Source organism: Pan troglodytes, chromosome 11 (assembly GCF_028858775.2).
Source record: "Pan troglodytes isolate AG18354 chromosome 11, NHGRI_mPanTro3-v2.0_pri, whole genome shotgun sequence".
Classification (NCBI taxonomy): Eukaryota; Metazoa; Chordata; class Mammalia; order Primates; family Hominidae; genus Pan; species Pan troglodytes.
The window spans coordinates 56,319,993-56,334,501 of NC_072409.2; the positions used below are offsets into that span (position 1 = coordinate 56,319,993).

The 14,509-nt window shown below is 38.3% G+C and overlaps 1 protein-coding gene across 14 annotated transcripts in view; it reads left to right on the forward strand.

Moving 5' to 3' along the window:
- The window catches only part of LOC107972967 (contactin-associated protein-like 3), a 234,298-nt gene that overhangs the window by 211,683 nt on the left and 8,106 nt on the right, over positions 1-14,509 (forward strand). For 11 of the 14 annotated variants that reach the window (XM_054658177.1, XM_054658178.2, XM_054658180.1 and 8 more), the window contains 5 exons: positions 4,161-4,385; positions 5,944-6,077; positions 6,976-7,063; positions 13,912-14,142; positions 14,378-14,449. In XM_054658177.1, the coding sequence (XP_054514152.1) occupies positions 4,161-4,385; positions 5,944-6,077; positions 6,976-7,063; positions 13,912-14,142; positions 14,378-14,449 (750 nt within the window). Of the gene's footprint in view, positions 1-4,160; positions 4,386-5,943; positions 6,078-6,975; positions 7,064-13,911; positions 14,143-14,377; positions 14,450-14,509 lie in introns of those variants that run through there. The other 3 variants (XM_054658183.2, XM_054658184.1, XM_054658189.1) reach the window with 2 other exon arrangements.

Below are 14,509 nucleotides of genomic sequence, written 5' to 3' on the forward strand. Positions count from 1 at the left end.
ATCACGCCACTGCACTCCAGCCTGGGCACCATTGAGTACTGAGTGAACCAGACACCGTCTGCAATCCCGGCACCTCCGGAGGCCGAGGCTGGCGGATCACTCGCAGTTAGGAGCTGGAGACCAGCCCGGCCAACACAGCAAAACCCCGTCTCCACCAAAAAAATACGAAAACCAGTCAGGCGTGGCGGTGCGTGCCTGCAATCACAGGCACTCGGCAGGCTGAGGCAGGAGAATCAGGCAGGGAGGTTGCAGTGAGCCGAGATGGCAGCAGTACAGTCCAGCTTTGGCTCGGCATCAGAGGGAGACCGTGGAAAGAGAGGGAGAGGGAGACCGTGGGGAGAGGGAGACCGTGGGGAGAAGGAGAGGGAGAGGGAGAGGGAGAGGGAGCGGGAGTGGGAGAGGGAGAGGGAGAGGGAACATCAATATTTAAAAAGAAAAATGGTTCCCAAATAAAAAACCTGACCTGCCACCTTGAGACACTGAAAAAAGAAGAGCAAACTAAATCTAATGTAAGGAGAAACAGGAAATAATAAATAAAACAGGAGAAATTTCTCAAATGGATAATATAAAAGTGACAGAAAAAATTAACCAAACCAAAAGTCAGTCCTTTAAAATTGTTAACAAAATTGGCAAACCTTTAGTACAACTGACCAAGAATAAAAGAGATGGTTCAAATTACTAGAATGACTTATGAGAGAGTGATATTACTACCAACCTTACAGAAATAACATGGATTGCAAGAGAATATAAACAACTGTATGTTGAAAAAAATTACGTAACTTAGATAAAATGGACGAATTCCTAGGATGACACTAACTACAAAATTAACACAAACTACTACTTCTGTTTCAAGAAGGAGGAGAAAATATAAATTGGCCTATAACAATAAAAGGAATGTCTTAATAATATTAAAATACCACACAAAGTAAAGCCCAGGTCCAGATGGTTTCAAACAGTTGATGCTATCAACTATCAGAATATATCAACTATTTAAAAATATATCAACTATTTAAATAAGAAGTATTAATTCTTCAAAACTCTTCCAAAAAATAAAAGAGAAAGGAGCATTTTTCAACTTATTCTGTAAGGTCAGTATTTCCCTAATACCAAAGCCAGACATAGATATACCAGTATATATATTTTAAATCTACAGACCAATATCATTTAAGTAGATAGATGTGAAAACCCTGAACAGAGTATTACCAAAGCAAATCCAGTCACATATAAAAATGACTATACATCAAGACAAAGTGGAAATGATCCCAGAAATGGAAAGTTGTTTTAACAGCTGAAAATCAATTAATATAATATACTATATCTTAGAATAAAGGACAGAAACACATGATAGTCTCTACTGATGCAGAAAAGTCATTTGATAAAATCCAACATCCTTTCATGAATTTTTGTTTAAATTCAGTAAGCTAATTATAGACGATAACTTCCTCAGTCTAACAAATGGTATTTTTGAAAAACTCATAGCTAAAATTATATTTAATTTTAAAGACTGAATGTTTTTTTCCTAAGATCAAGAACGAGACAAGAATGTATACTCTCACTAGTTCTATTCAGCATTGTACTAGAGGTTCAGGCCAGACTGATTAGGCAAGAAAATGAAAAAAAAAAAAAAAAAAAAAAAAAAGAAAAACATCCAAATTAGAAAGGAAATAAAACTATCTCTATTTGAGGATGACATGATTTTTTATATAAAAAAATCCCAAAGAATCTACTTAGAACTATTAAAACTAAAACCAAGTTCAGCAAAATTGCAGAATGCAAAAACAATATACAAAATCAATTGTATTTCTACACATTAGCTGTGAACCATCTGAAAATAAAACCAATAAAACAATTTTATTTACAGTAGCATCAAAAAGAATAACATACATAGCAATACATTTAATAAAAGAAATGGAAAACACACTGAAAACTATAAAGCATTGAAAGAAATTAAAGGTAAATAAATGGAGAGATATTTCATGTCATGGATTGAATAATTAATATAAATAAAATACCAGTCTTCTCTAAAGTAATATACAGATTCAGTACAGTTTCAATCAATATCCCAGCTGGCTTCTTTCCTGAAATTGACAAGCTGATTTCATATGAAAATTTAAATGATGCAGAATAGCCAAAACAATCTTTAAGAAGAAGAAATTTGATAGATTCACACTGCCCAATTTCTAAACTTACTGTAAAGCAGTATATAACTGGCCTAAGACTAAACAGATAGCTCATTGGGATAAAATTGAAAGTCCAGATAGATACCTCGCCATTTATGGTCAATGGATTTTACAAGAGTGCCAGGACAACCCAATGGGAAGAAGTAGTCTCTGAGACTACTGAGTATACATGCACATGCAAATGAATGAAATTAGACCTGTATCTCACACATACATAAAAATGTACCAAACAGACCTCAATGTAAGAACTAAAACTATAAAACTGTTAAAACATGGGAGAACAAAAGAGAAGATAACCCACAGAATGGAAGAAATTATTGCAAATCATGTCTCTTATAAGGGTCTAGTATTCAAATTATTTAAAGAGCTTTTACAACTGAATAAGATGCCGTGCGCGGTGGCTCACACCTGTAATCCCAGCATTTTGGGAGGCCGAGGTGGGCAGATCACGAGGTCAGGAGTTCGAGACCATCCTGGCTAACACAGTGAAACCCCATCTCTACTAAAAATACAAAAAATTAGCCGGGCGTGGTGGCGGGCGCCTGTAGTCCCAGCTACTCGGGAGGCTGAGGCAGGAGAATGGCGTGAACCCAGGAGGCAGAGCTTGCAGTGAGCGGAGATCACGCCACTGCACTCCAGCCTGGGCAACAGAGCGAGACTCTGTCTCAAAAAAACAAAAATAAAAACAAAAAACCAACAACTGAATAAGAAAAAGAAATTTAGCCTAATTAAATAATAGGTAAAGCTTATAAGTAGATATTTCTTCAGCAAATATGTGTGAATGTCCAATAAAATCATGAAAAAATAGTTGGCAACATTAGCCAGTAGGCAATCAAAGTCACAATGAAATACCTCTTCACACAGACAAGTATAGCTGTAATTTAAAAGAATGATAATAATAAATGTTGGTGAGGATGTGGAGATATTAAAACCCTCATGATTGCTGTTTGGAATGTAAAATGGTATAGCTATTTTGGAAAAAATATGGCAGCTCCTCAAAATTTTAAAGTTGGTGTTATCATAAGATTGAACAATTTTACTCCTAGGTATATATTCCTAAGAAAAATAAAAACGTATCCATAGAAAACTTACACGTGAATTTTCATGGAAGCATTATTTATAATAGTCAAAAAGTAGAAACAACCCAAATGTCTATCAACTGTTAAATAGATCCGCAAAATGTGGCACATCCATTACTATTTACATCCAATGAAATATTATTCAATAAAACGCATAAAATACTGATACATGCTACAAGATGGATGAACCTTGAAAATACCATGCTAAGTGAAAGAGGCCAGATTGAAAAGACCACACGTTATATGATTCCACTGATATGAAATCTCTCGAATAGGAACCTCTGCAGAGACAGAAAGTAAATTAGTAGTTGCCTAGGCTGGGGTGTTGGGGAGAAACAGAGAATGACTGCTAGAGGATATGGAGGTTTTTGTAGGAGGGAATAAGAAGGTGCACGGGGGAGGGGAGTAAAAATACTCTAAAATTGATCATGGCAATGTTTGCACATGCCTGCAAATATACTAAAAGACATAGAATTTTACACTGTAATTGGGTCTATTACATGGCATATGGATTATATCTGAATAAAGATGTTTAAAAATTAATGATTTGGGAAAAAATTGGAAACCAAAGATGAGATAAGTCACCTATAAATTATACATTTATACTGAAGAATTAGTTATATGTAAATATAAGATGAGGATGATTTGGAGAATTAAAATCTCTATTAAGTGTTAGTCATTTCTGGGTTATGAGTATATTGGAGTTTGCTACTTTTTCTTCAAGTTGTAGTTTTTAAAAAACTTTAAAAAGTGAAAAATAAAAAATAAAACAGGAAAGGATTTCACTATTACTTTATCTCCCAGGATATTTAAGGTTTGGTCTCATTCTCTAAATGTACTTAAAACAAGACCGTTGGACTTACATTTTGTTAACATAACAAAACTGTATTTATCATTTCAGAGATTTCCGCATATTTTGCAACTGGCTCCTCAATGACATACCATTTTCAAGAACATTACACTTTAAGTGAAAACTCCAGCTCTCTCGTTTCTTCATTACACAGAGATGTAACATTGACCAGAGAAATGATCACACTGAGCTTCCGAACCACACGAACTCCAAGCTTATTGCTGTATGTGAGCTCTTTCTATGAGGAATACCTTTCAGTTATCCTCGCCAACAATGGTGAATATCTTTTGTGTAAGAGAACCCTGAATTAGAAAAATAGGACGGTAATGACATGGGTCTTTTCAGCAGTCAAACTACAAACGATGAGAGAAAACTGTATGCCCTCCAATGTGTTTGGTTTTTCAGTGCCTCCCTTAATGGTTATTATAAAAGCTAGCATTTCAAGATTAAATTAAGATGCTTTTCTCCCATTACATGTTTGATAATTTTACGGAGTTGATATGCAGTTATATTTCTTACTATTGATAGGATGACTTTAATAGTACATGATGACTCAAATTGGTTTTGCAGTTCATTTTGAAATAAGATATCTAGATACATGACATACATTTCCTCCTCATTCTAAGCAAAATAGAGGAGCATTTATGTGGATGTTATAGTGCAACTATATAAAAGCCAATTCCTATAAGCAACAGATAAGTACAGCTGTTCTTTATCTCATCAGTGGCTGAAAAACTAGTTATATCACTTTTATAGAAGAAAAGTGTAATGACAGCCTCTCAAACAGTGGTAATTGGGGCATTGCAAGGTTTTCACAGTTGAACAAGAAGACCAAGCTTTAAGTTTGTTAGGTACACAGCACAAAAATTTCATGTCTAGAAAAAAATCTACAAAATCTCTGATTAGGCTGGACACGGTGGCTCACGCCTATAATCCCAGCACTTTGGGAGGCCAAGGCGGGTGGATCACGAGGTCAGGAAATCGAGACCATCCTGGCTAACACGGTGAAACCCCATCTCTACTAAAAATACAAAAAATGAGCCGGGCATGGTGGTGGGCACCTGTAGTCCCAGCTACTCGGGAGGCTGAGGCAGGAGAATGGCGTGAACCCAGGAGGCGGAGCTTGCAGTGAGCCGAGATCGCGCCACTGCACTCCAGCCTGGGTGACAGAGCGAGACTCCACCTCAAAAAAAAAAAAAAAATCTCCGATTAACAGGATCTTAGTATAAGCTAAAAGAGAATTACAGATAATGAGGGTACATCTGTGTAGGAGAGGGGTATGTATATTAGAAGATGTAGATACTATGGAAACCTTGTCTCCTGACAAAACCTTTTCTTGTCCTCATTTTTGGATTATGGCAGAAGACTTAAAATAATCTGGCTACAAAAAAATCTTTATGCACATATCAGTAATACATTAAAATGAGCCTTATTAGAAGTTATAATTACAGGAACTGAATGTTGATACAATATTGCATAGAGTTTCATCATTTCATAAATATCAAAGTCATAATGAATTTAGATCTGAGTTCTGAGCTCATATGCATAATTTAAACCTTTTCATTTTTAAATGAAAAGCTTTGGGGAGACTGCTTATTAACAACACATTTAGTCTTGACTTTTAAAATAGCATCATTGGACTCAGAGTCTGGCACAGGAATAGCACTTAAGTAATCACTGTTCCAGGAAAGATAACTATTGGGTGCATCTAAATTGACGCTAAATAGATTCAAAAGTGCTATAAGTAAATAATAATAAAAGTGCTCTAGAATCTGTATCAAGAGTTTTATAAAATACCACTTTAATTTTAAATGCCATTTATTTTTCTTTTTAGGAAGTTTGCAGATTAGGTACAAGCTAGATAGACATCAAAATCCTGATGCATTTACCTTTGATTTTAAAAACATGGCTGATGGTCAACTTCACCAAGTGAAGATTAACAGAGAAGAAGCCGTGGTCATGGTAGAGGTAATCCCACAAATGCAAAAGTCAAACTAACTAATATTATTATTTTGAGAACAAATAATCTAATGAAAAAATTTGATAATAAATATTAATAGAAGAGCAACCCATTCAGTGCTGCTCTTCCATAAGTCAAGAAGAGGCCAAATATGGCCAGGATCTGGGAGAGAGGATTTGGTTGTTTATTCTGTATTGCTTTGTTTTGTTTGTTTAGCAATGCAATTCTGTCAAAGGTATTATTAATATTTTACTATTTAAAATATCAAAATATCTTTATTTGTTTTACTTTACTCAATAGGGGAATGTTCTCTAGTTTATCATAGTGACTACTGGTGGAATCTATTCATTGATATTGCAGTGGGAACTTGTCTTATTCTGATTATAGAAGAACAAATACTTTAGCAACTTAAAAACATGGTTTAAAAGCACACAACATAGTTATTAAAATGGGAATAAGTAAGAAAATAGACCTGAGTCACCACAGAGGAAGTAAATTACACATTGTCATCGGCATTGGAAGGAAAATATACTGTATAGAGAACAGCAGTGCTTGGTTTTATGTTTCATATTTTCTCCACAGAATGAGTACGTATTTAAGTTTAAAACAGCCAGTTCCATCTTTTTCATGGATTCTGCCAATTATAGATCCTTCCATTATGAAGAAGAGTAAAGCCAGCAAGTGGGTACATCGTGGATAGAGTGGTAGCTGATGGCATCATAGGAATTGCTTATAAAATAGCTTCCCCTTCTAAATGATTAATTATTTGAAGGTGGCTTCTTGAGCTTTTGTAGTGGTACTTAAAAGTGATTTATTTTCATCTTTCCTTTCCTCATCTTCCTTTGCTTCCTTATCATTAAAATTGTACTTTGTGTTGATGTTTGCTTCTCATGGGACATCTAATAGGTTAACCAGAGCGCAAAGAAACAAGTCATCTTGTCCTCAGGGACAGAATTCAACGCCGTCAAATCTCTCATATTGGGAAAGGTTTTAGGTAAGTAGGAGAAAGAGCTTTTTCCCAACAAATCTAAGTGTCATGTCACAAACTCTGGAAGCATTCATCATGCTGAAAGAAGCTCCTTGTCTTACTTGAATAATAATTTCACAGTGAGTGACAATCAAGGTGCAAACTGTACTCTTGCCTGAGTGTACATATAATCATGAGTAAGTGCTGCCTGTGAGATGTGCAAGGGCGTTCCTGGAAAAATACCTCCACACTTAACCTCTCACTTGGCAATCATGCATAATGAATCAGGGTATTTTTCTAACCCTTCTTGAAAAGTGAAATGTTATCAAAGCTGACACGAAGTTCACAGATTATGTATGTATTAATCAACATCAACTCCGGAGAGCATCATTCAATGATAAAACTACATTTGAGTTGAACACAAGAGAAAAAACTGGTAATCTTATTACAGCAGATGAATACAGTTTTATTTCTCTCTCAAGCCCTGCTTTGCCTGTTGTTTCCATCCTTTTTGACTTTAGTATCTAACAGGAATGGGGAGGCATATTCATAAATATCTGTTACGCAAGGTAGAAAGTTACAGTAATTGTCTATCATATTGTCTGTCATAACCTGTTGTAAAAGCACAGTTAGCTTTACATTTAATAAAGGAACTGAGGAAAGTAACCTTTTTTTAAAAAAAACCCATCTTATGTAACTCAATTAAGAAAATGAACTATAATATTAGGATCAAAAAGTTGAATAATATTTATTATATACATCTTTGTTTCCTTCCAAATAAAGGAGAACATGGAATTGAAGGTGTTAATGTTTTCATTCAAGGATGGTATATTCAAAGGCATGTAACTTACGGTATAAAAATCTACATTGAAATTCAGCAACGAAGTATATACTCAGAAGCAATTGATCTCAGAAAATTATAAATATTCATTTTGCCTGTCCTTGGAGGTAGAGATAATCATCAAACATTAATAAAACACTTTATACTTTGAAAAACTGTATTTTAGGATTGGTTCTGCTATACATTTTTTGCCACTCTCACATCATTTAGTAATTATACCAAAACTACAACTTTATTTTTAAATTTGGAATTATATAGGAAGTGCTTTCCTTAACTTATAGTAAAATAGACCAACAAGTTGGCTAATAGAGAAGCCACTAATTTTACAAAGAAAGTTACCCAAAACACTGTGTTCTAAGTTACCAATATATTTCTCTTGAGTCCCTGTAAATCTTTGATTCATCCCTTCATTTAAAAATATTTGGTGAGCGGCTGGGCGTGGTGGTTTACGCCTGTAATCCCAGCACTTTGGGAGGCCGAGGCGGGCGGATCACGAGGTCAGGAGATCCAGACCATCCTGGCTAACACGGTGAAACCCTGTCTCTACTAAAAATACAAAAAAAATTAGCCGGGCACGGTGGCGGGCGCCTGTAGTCCCAGCTACTCGGGAGGCTGAGGCAGGAGAATGGCGTGAACCTAGGAGGCGGAGCTTGCAGTGAGCAGAGATCCTGCACTCCAGCCTGGATGACAGAGCGAGACTCTGTCTCAAAAAAAAAAAAAAAAAAAAAAACAAAACTTGGTGAGCATCTGCTATGAACAGTTTATTAAGCACGGAGAAAGCCTCTGAATGAGAGAAACACTATACCTACCCACCCTCACTACACTCACATGTTAATAGGTACATAGGCTAATATATGAGCAATTCTAATAAAATAATGCTCATATCCAGCCTAATTTATTATTATGCACCCTAACAATGCCTTAGAAAAAAACGGCCCAAAATCCATCATAATTAAGATGCTGTTTCTGAGCACCTCAATATGATTTTGCCATTTCTGAGTAGTCTTAGTGAAAGAAGACCATTCAGATTGATTATCACAAGATCAATTCAGAGTAAACCTATTTAAATATAAGCTTTTTAGATTTTGAATTTTCTATATAGCTTTGAATTTTATCCAAGAGGTAGCTTTAAAGAATGCAAACACCTAAAATACTTTATAATTCAGTAAAGATGATCCATCATAAATTAAGATTTGTTTTTAGATACTTTGGTATTATTGGTATTCTTTCTGTTTTGCTTTGTGTGTGTACATGTGCACATGTATTTAAACACTTTTGAGATGAGTATCACTCTGTCGCCCAGGCTGGAGTGCAGTGGCGCAATCTCGGCTCACTGCAACCTCCGCCTCCCAGGTTCACACGATTCTCCTGCCTCAGCCTCCTGAGTAGCTGGGACTACAGGCGTGTACCACCACGCCTGGCTAATTTTTGTATTTTTAGTAGAGACGGGGTTTCATCATGTTGGTCGGGCTGGTCTCGAATTCCTGACCTCGTGATCCACCCTCCTCAGTCTCCCAAAGTGCTGGGATTACAGGTGTGAGCCACCGTGCCTGGCCCCTTAAACACTATCTTAAAAATTACATATATATATCAAAAAAACAGAGTGAAAAAATGGAAGATGCCTTTTTGTCTGCTCCCAAAAAGTAAAAAAAATTAGCCTGTAAACAGTTGCATATGAATACAGCTGAGCTTATATACCTTAGGAGGTATACATTCTAGGCTGAAGAAAAGAAAACCCACTGAAGGACTATATTTCAAATAGAGCTCTAGGTATGTAAGAATGCCAAATAGTTTTGGTAATTAAATATTTCTGGAAATTGCCTTTTGAGTTTTGTAAGGAGATGTCACATAAGACATACAGTTTTAACATTTAAAATTCATCAACCTATGTATTTTATATTACTTCTATGCTATGGTGTTTGTCTCATTTAGAAGAAATGTTTTATGTTGGGTCTGGGATTTGATTTTACCTGATTTACGAGCTAGGAAGCTAACAGCTTTTAACTGTTTTGTGGATGCTGTCCTGGTACAGAGACAAAGGACCCTATTACTCATGGCACGGCAAGCCTCGTGAGCAGCAGTTCATTTGCATTGTTTTCCCTTGGTCCTGAAGCCTTATGGGGCAGTGATGGGTGCAGATGAAGGCTGCACCTGTGGCCAGGTTTGCACTGCAGCAGAGGAACACTGAGTTTGGGGAATCCACCGATTTTGTAACAAGCACTAAGCAAGTCTATTCTTTGTCCTGGAGGGGGTCATGACCTTATCCCTCAATGTTGCTTGCTTCAATTATAGCCTTGAGAAGTGGCCTGAGTAAAGTGCTGTCAGCATCTTGCACTTCTTGGCAAACCCAGCAAAGCATGAGGAGACACTCAGAGCCAATGGTGGATTGCCTCTTTCAACATTACAGAATAAAAACACCCAAAAACCCTATCAAAAGTCAAGAAGATAGGAGATTTTGTGGGTTTTTTTTTCCCCAAGAAAGAGCAATGATTATATCAATTAGTCCTTTATTGGTAAAATGAGGAGGCTGCACTAAGTTATCTTTAAGATTCTCTTCCATAGAAAATTCTAAGATTGTTCTAACTTGGTCCATTAACCAGGATTCAGTGGGCATCACAGATGTCTTGAGGTCTTTGAAAGTATAAGTCAACAAAACTAATGCTGTCCAATAGAACTCTCTGTGATGATGAAAACGTGTAAAGTCTGTGCTGTCCTATGTGGTAGTCCCCAGACACACTTGAGATAAATGAGTTTTTAAGCACTAGAAATGTGGCTAGTATAACTGAGGGACTAAATTTTACATTTTATTTCATTTTAATTGATTTGAGGTTCTTTTTTTTTTTTTTTTTTTGAGATCGAGTCTCACTCTGTCATCCAGGCTGGAGTACAGTGGCGTGAACTCGGCTCACTGCAAGCTCTGCCTCCCGGGTTCACGCCATTCTCCTGCCTCAGCCTCCCAAGTAGCTGAGACTATAGGCACCCACCACCATGCCCGGCTAATTTTTTTTATTTTTATTTTTAGTAGAGACGGGGTTTCACCATGTTAGCCAGGATGGTCTTGATCTCCTGACCTCATGATCCGCCCGCCTCGGCCTCCCAAAGTGCTGGGATTACAGGCATGAGCCACCGTGCCTGGCCTGATTTGAATCTCAATGGTCACATGTGGCTAGTGTCTACCATATTGCACAGTGTAGAAGACTGTCCACTTACTTATCTAGTCGTTTTTTCCTTTAGTTCAACCAAGTGGCACCCTTTTGTAAGGATAGACATCTGTCTATTTGGCATGACTTCAATGGGCTGGGAAGACAACCCTATCTCAAATATTTTTTTTCCCACAACGTCAAGTGCCAATATTTCAAATTCTGTATTAGAGATCCATTCTTTTGACTCTTCTGCCAAAATACACATGCCCCTGAAAGTGTTATCAAAAGCCATGACCAGGAATTTGTGCAAACATGAATTTACTCGGGAGCAGGCTTTGATGGAACAGAATAGAGAATTGGAAGGGGGCTGGGTGCAGGACCCCGAAGTTGAGAAAGCCCAGAAAGGGAGGCAGACAGGTCACCATACATTTTTGATTAGAGCTATTCAGCTAAGAGAAGCAAAAGTGAAGGGTTTTGACCATGTTGCCATGTCAAGGTAATAGACAGGAAACTGTATCTACATGTCACCACAGTTAAGAGTTGAGTTCTACTGAATATTGGTTAACTGATAAACAATAAATAGTAGTGCTGGCTAAAATCTGGGAGTACAGAATCACGAGTTTCTTCCTGGATTGTGGTGTGATTGCCAGGTACACTTCAGAGTGGGAAAAGGAACTCCTTTCTTTCAGATTTTCCAGCTTAAAGTATATATGATCATTTTCTAATTAAGTCATTTATTAAAGATGTAAGAAAGTTCTACTCTGTTTCATCAGCTCCAAATTAAACAATTGCTCAAGGTTTTTATTCAGGGTTTTAAAGAGAAGTCTGGCCGGGCGCAGTGGCTCATGCCTGTAATCCTGACACTTTGGGAGGCCAAGGTGGGCAGATCACAAGGTCAAGAGATCGAGACCGTCCTGGCCAACATGGTGAAATCCCGTCTCTACTAAAAATACACACAAAAAATTAGCTGGGTGTGGTGGTGCATGCCTGTAGTCCCAACTACTTGGGAGGCTGAGGCAGGAGAATCGCTTGTACCCAGGAGGCGGAGGTTGCAGTGAGCCGAGATCGCACCACTGCACTCCAGCCTGGGTACAGAGTGAGACTCCATCTCAAAAAAAAAAAAAAAAAAAAAAAAAAAAAAAAGGTCTGCCCTAAAATTATGTGATTCTTCTCTAAACTACAGTTACTTAATGTAAAACCATCTTGTATCATGTCAAAAGATAAAAATACTCTTGTTAAGATCGTGTGGCAGACTTTATTCAGGACTATGGCAATAGGTATAGGAATTACTGGAATGGGGCTTTGCAGTTGGGGAAAGAGACTGAGCTCAACTTCAAATACAACAAGGAGAAGTGTGGATTCGTAGCCAAGGAGCAGAGTGGCTGGGGTGGGGTGTCTATGAGTGGAAAACTACAAAATGGGAGAGTAATTCTTGCTAAACTGACTCACCAGGTTTCCTGGTGATGCCAGGCCAGTGTTGTCAGACATCACCTGTGGGGTGGTGAGAGGGATGAGAAAGGTGATTAGATATTGAGAGTGATCAGATATTGAGGGTGGGAGATTTGGGTTAAAACCAAATTGGCAGGATTCTTGCTAAGCTGGACGATGAAAGACCAAAGGTCAGGCTGGTTGAGCAGAGAGCTTAGAGTAGCCTGACCAACATCTGGTCATCGGGAGAATCTTTGTCCATCCTGTCAAAGTTCTTTGTTGGAAAAAATAAATTATGTAAAGATCCTTGAACTGGAAACATCATAGAAAAATAGAAATGTAAGAGAAATTGTCATTCTGGTCAGGATCTAAATGTACTAGAGTAAAACCAAAGAAGAGTAAAAAGGGAAAAGTGAGAGAAGAAAAAGAAAAATTTCCCAAGCCTCTCATTTAGGGAAGAACTGTTGTGGGGAACCCCGCGGTGGTGTGGGAGGGAGGGTGGGGAGAAAGAACCATGCAATCGCTCCTCTCACTGTTGGGAATGGGGGAAAGTTGGAAAAAGAGGATCTTGTTTTCATATAACAGTGTGAAGGAATGATTTTGATTGTGAGGGCTAGGGAAGTTGAGCTCTCAAACTCATAAAAGGGAAAGCAGGAAATAAGAAGGAAACTGATTAAAGCAGCAAAATAAAAGGAAAAAAAAATGAAATAATGTGAAATAAATAGTGTAAGATAAAAAAGAATAAAATCAGATATAGTGGTTATTACTCTAAAGACAAATGGACTAAATTCTGTCAAACTAGGTTTAAAAATAACAGTTAAATGCTCTTAGAATATTGAAAATGAAGGGGCATGCCAAGAACTAGCAGGCAACAGCTGATAAATTTAAGAAATGCAGCACTACTTTCAGATAAGATTGAATTTAAGATTGGAATATAATCGAATCTTAAATGAGTTAAAGAGGGATATTATCTGATGACAAAAGATACAGTTTATTAAGATAATATGAAAGTCATCATACAAAATAGCAACTATAGTATGAAGGATTTCCAGAGCTCTGCCCTCATCTCCAAGAGTCGCTTTTCTGTAATCCTCCGGATTATTGGCTGTGAGCGCCATTAAAATTTTATTTTAATGCTATATTGTAAAAATTAAATGGCAGAGGATTTCTTAAATTTATGCCATATAACTGCTTTCCTATGAAGCTCTGTTACTTGCAGAGAGCCAGCCATCTGCACTTGAACAAATCTGTTAAAAACCTGCCTTTCATAACCCTGACAATGGAAATAGTTGCCAAACAGGTAAAGATTCAGGGTGACCTCTCCTGGAGTGAAGGAACGAGGGGTTCGGAGGGACCTCTCCTGGAGTGAAGGAACGAGGGTCGCTGTCTTGCAGATGCGGGGTGTCCCTGCGCCCCCATCTCCGCCGCTGCGCCCTAACTGTGTGTTCCCCTTCTGTCCTCAGAGGCTGCCGGCGCGGACCCGGACACAAGGCGGGCGGCGACTAGTGGCTTCACTGGCTGCCTCTCGGCGGTGCGCTTCGGCCGTGCTGCTCCCCTGAAGGCGGCGCTGCGCCCCAGCGGCCCCTCCCGGGTCACCGTCCGCGGCCACGTGGCCCCTATGGCCCGCTGCGCGGCGGGGGCGGCGTCCGGCTCCCCGGCGCGGGAACTGGCTCCCCGACTCGCGGGGGGCGCAGGTGTGTGGCCCTCCACCCCTGCGCACCTGAAACTGCGCTTCTCTCAAATGTTTGTGAATTTCTCAGACGCCTTCTTTTCTCCGTCTCTGTCATCCTTCTTTTTTTCCTTTTTTAAAATACATTTTTGTGATGTTCTTATTTTAATTCACTTTTAATTGACAAAAGTTTGCTATGTGTAAATTGTGGCGTGATTAAATCAAGCTAATAAACATCATTCTTCCTTTCCCTGTTGTAGGTCGTTCTGGACCAGCGGATGAGGGAGAGCCCTTGGTTAATGCAGACAGAAGAGACTCTGCTGTCATCGGAGGTAACAAGGCCCTGAATGACCTGGTGCTTGTCATTATCGCTTTAGATAATGATACCATTA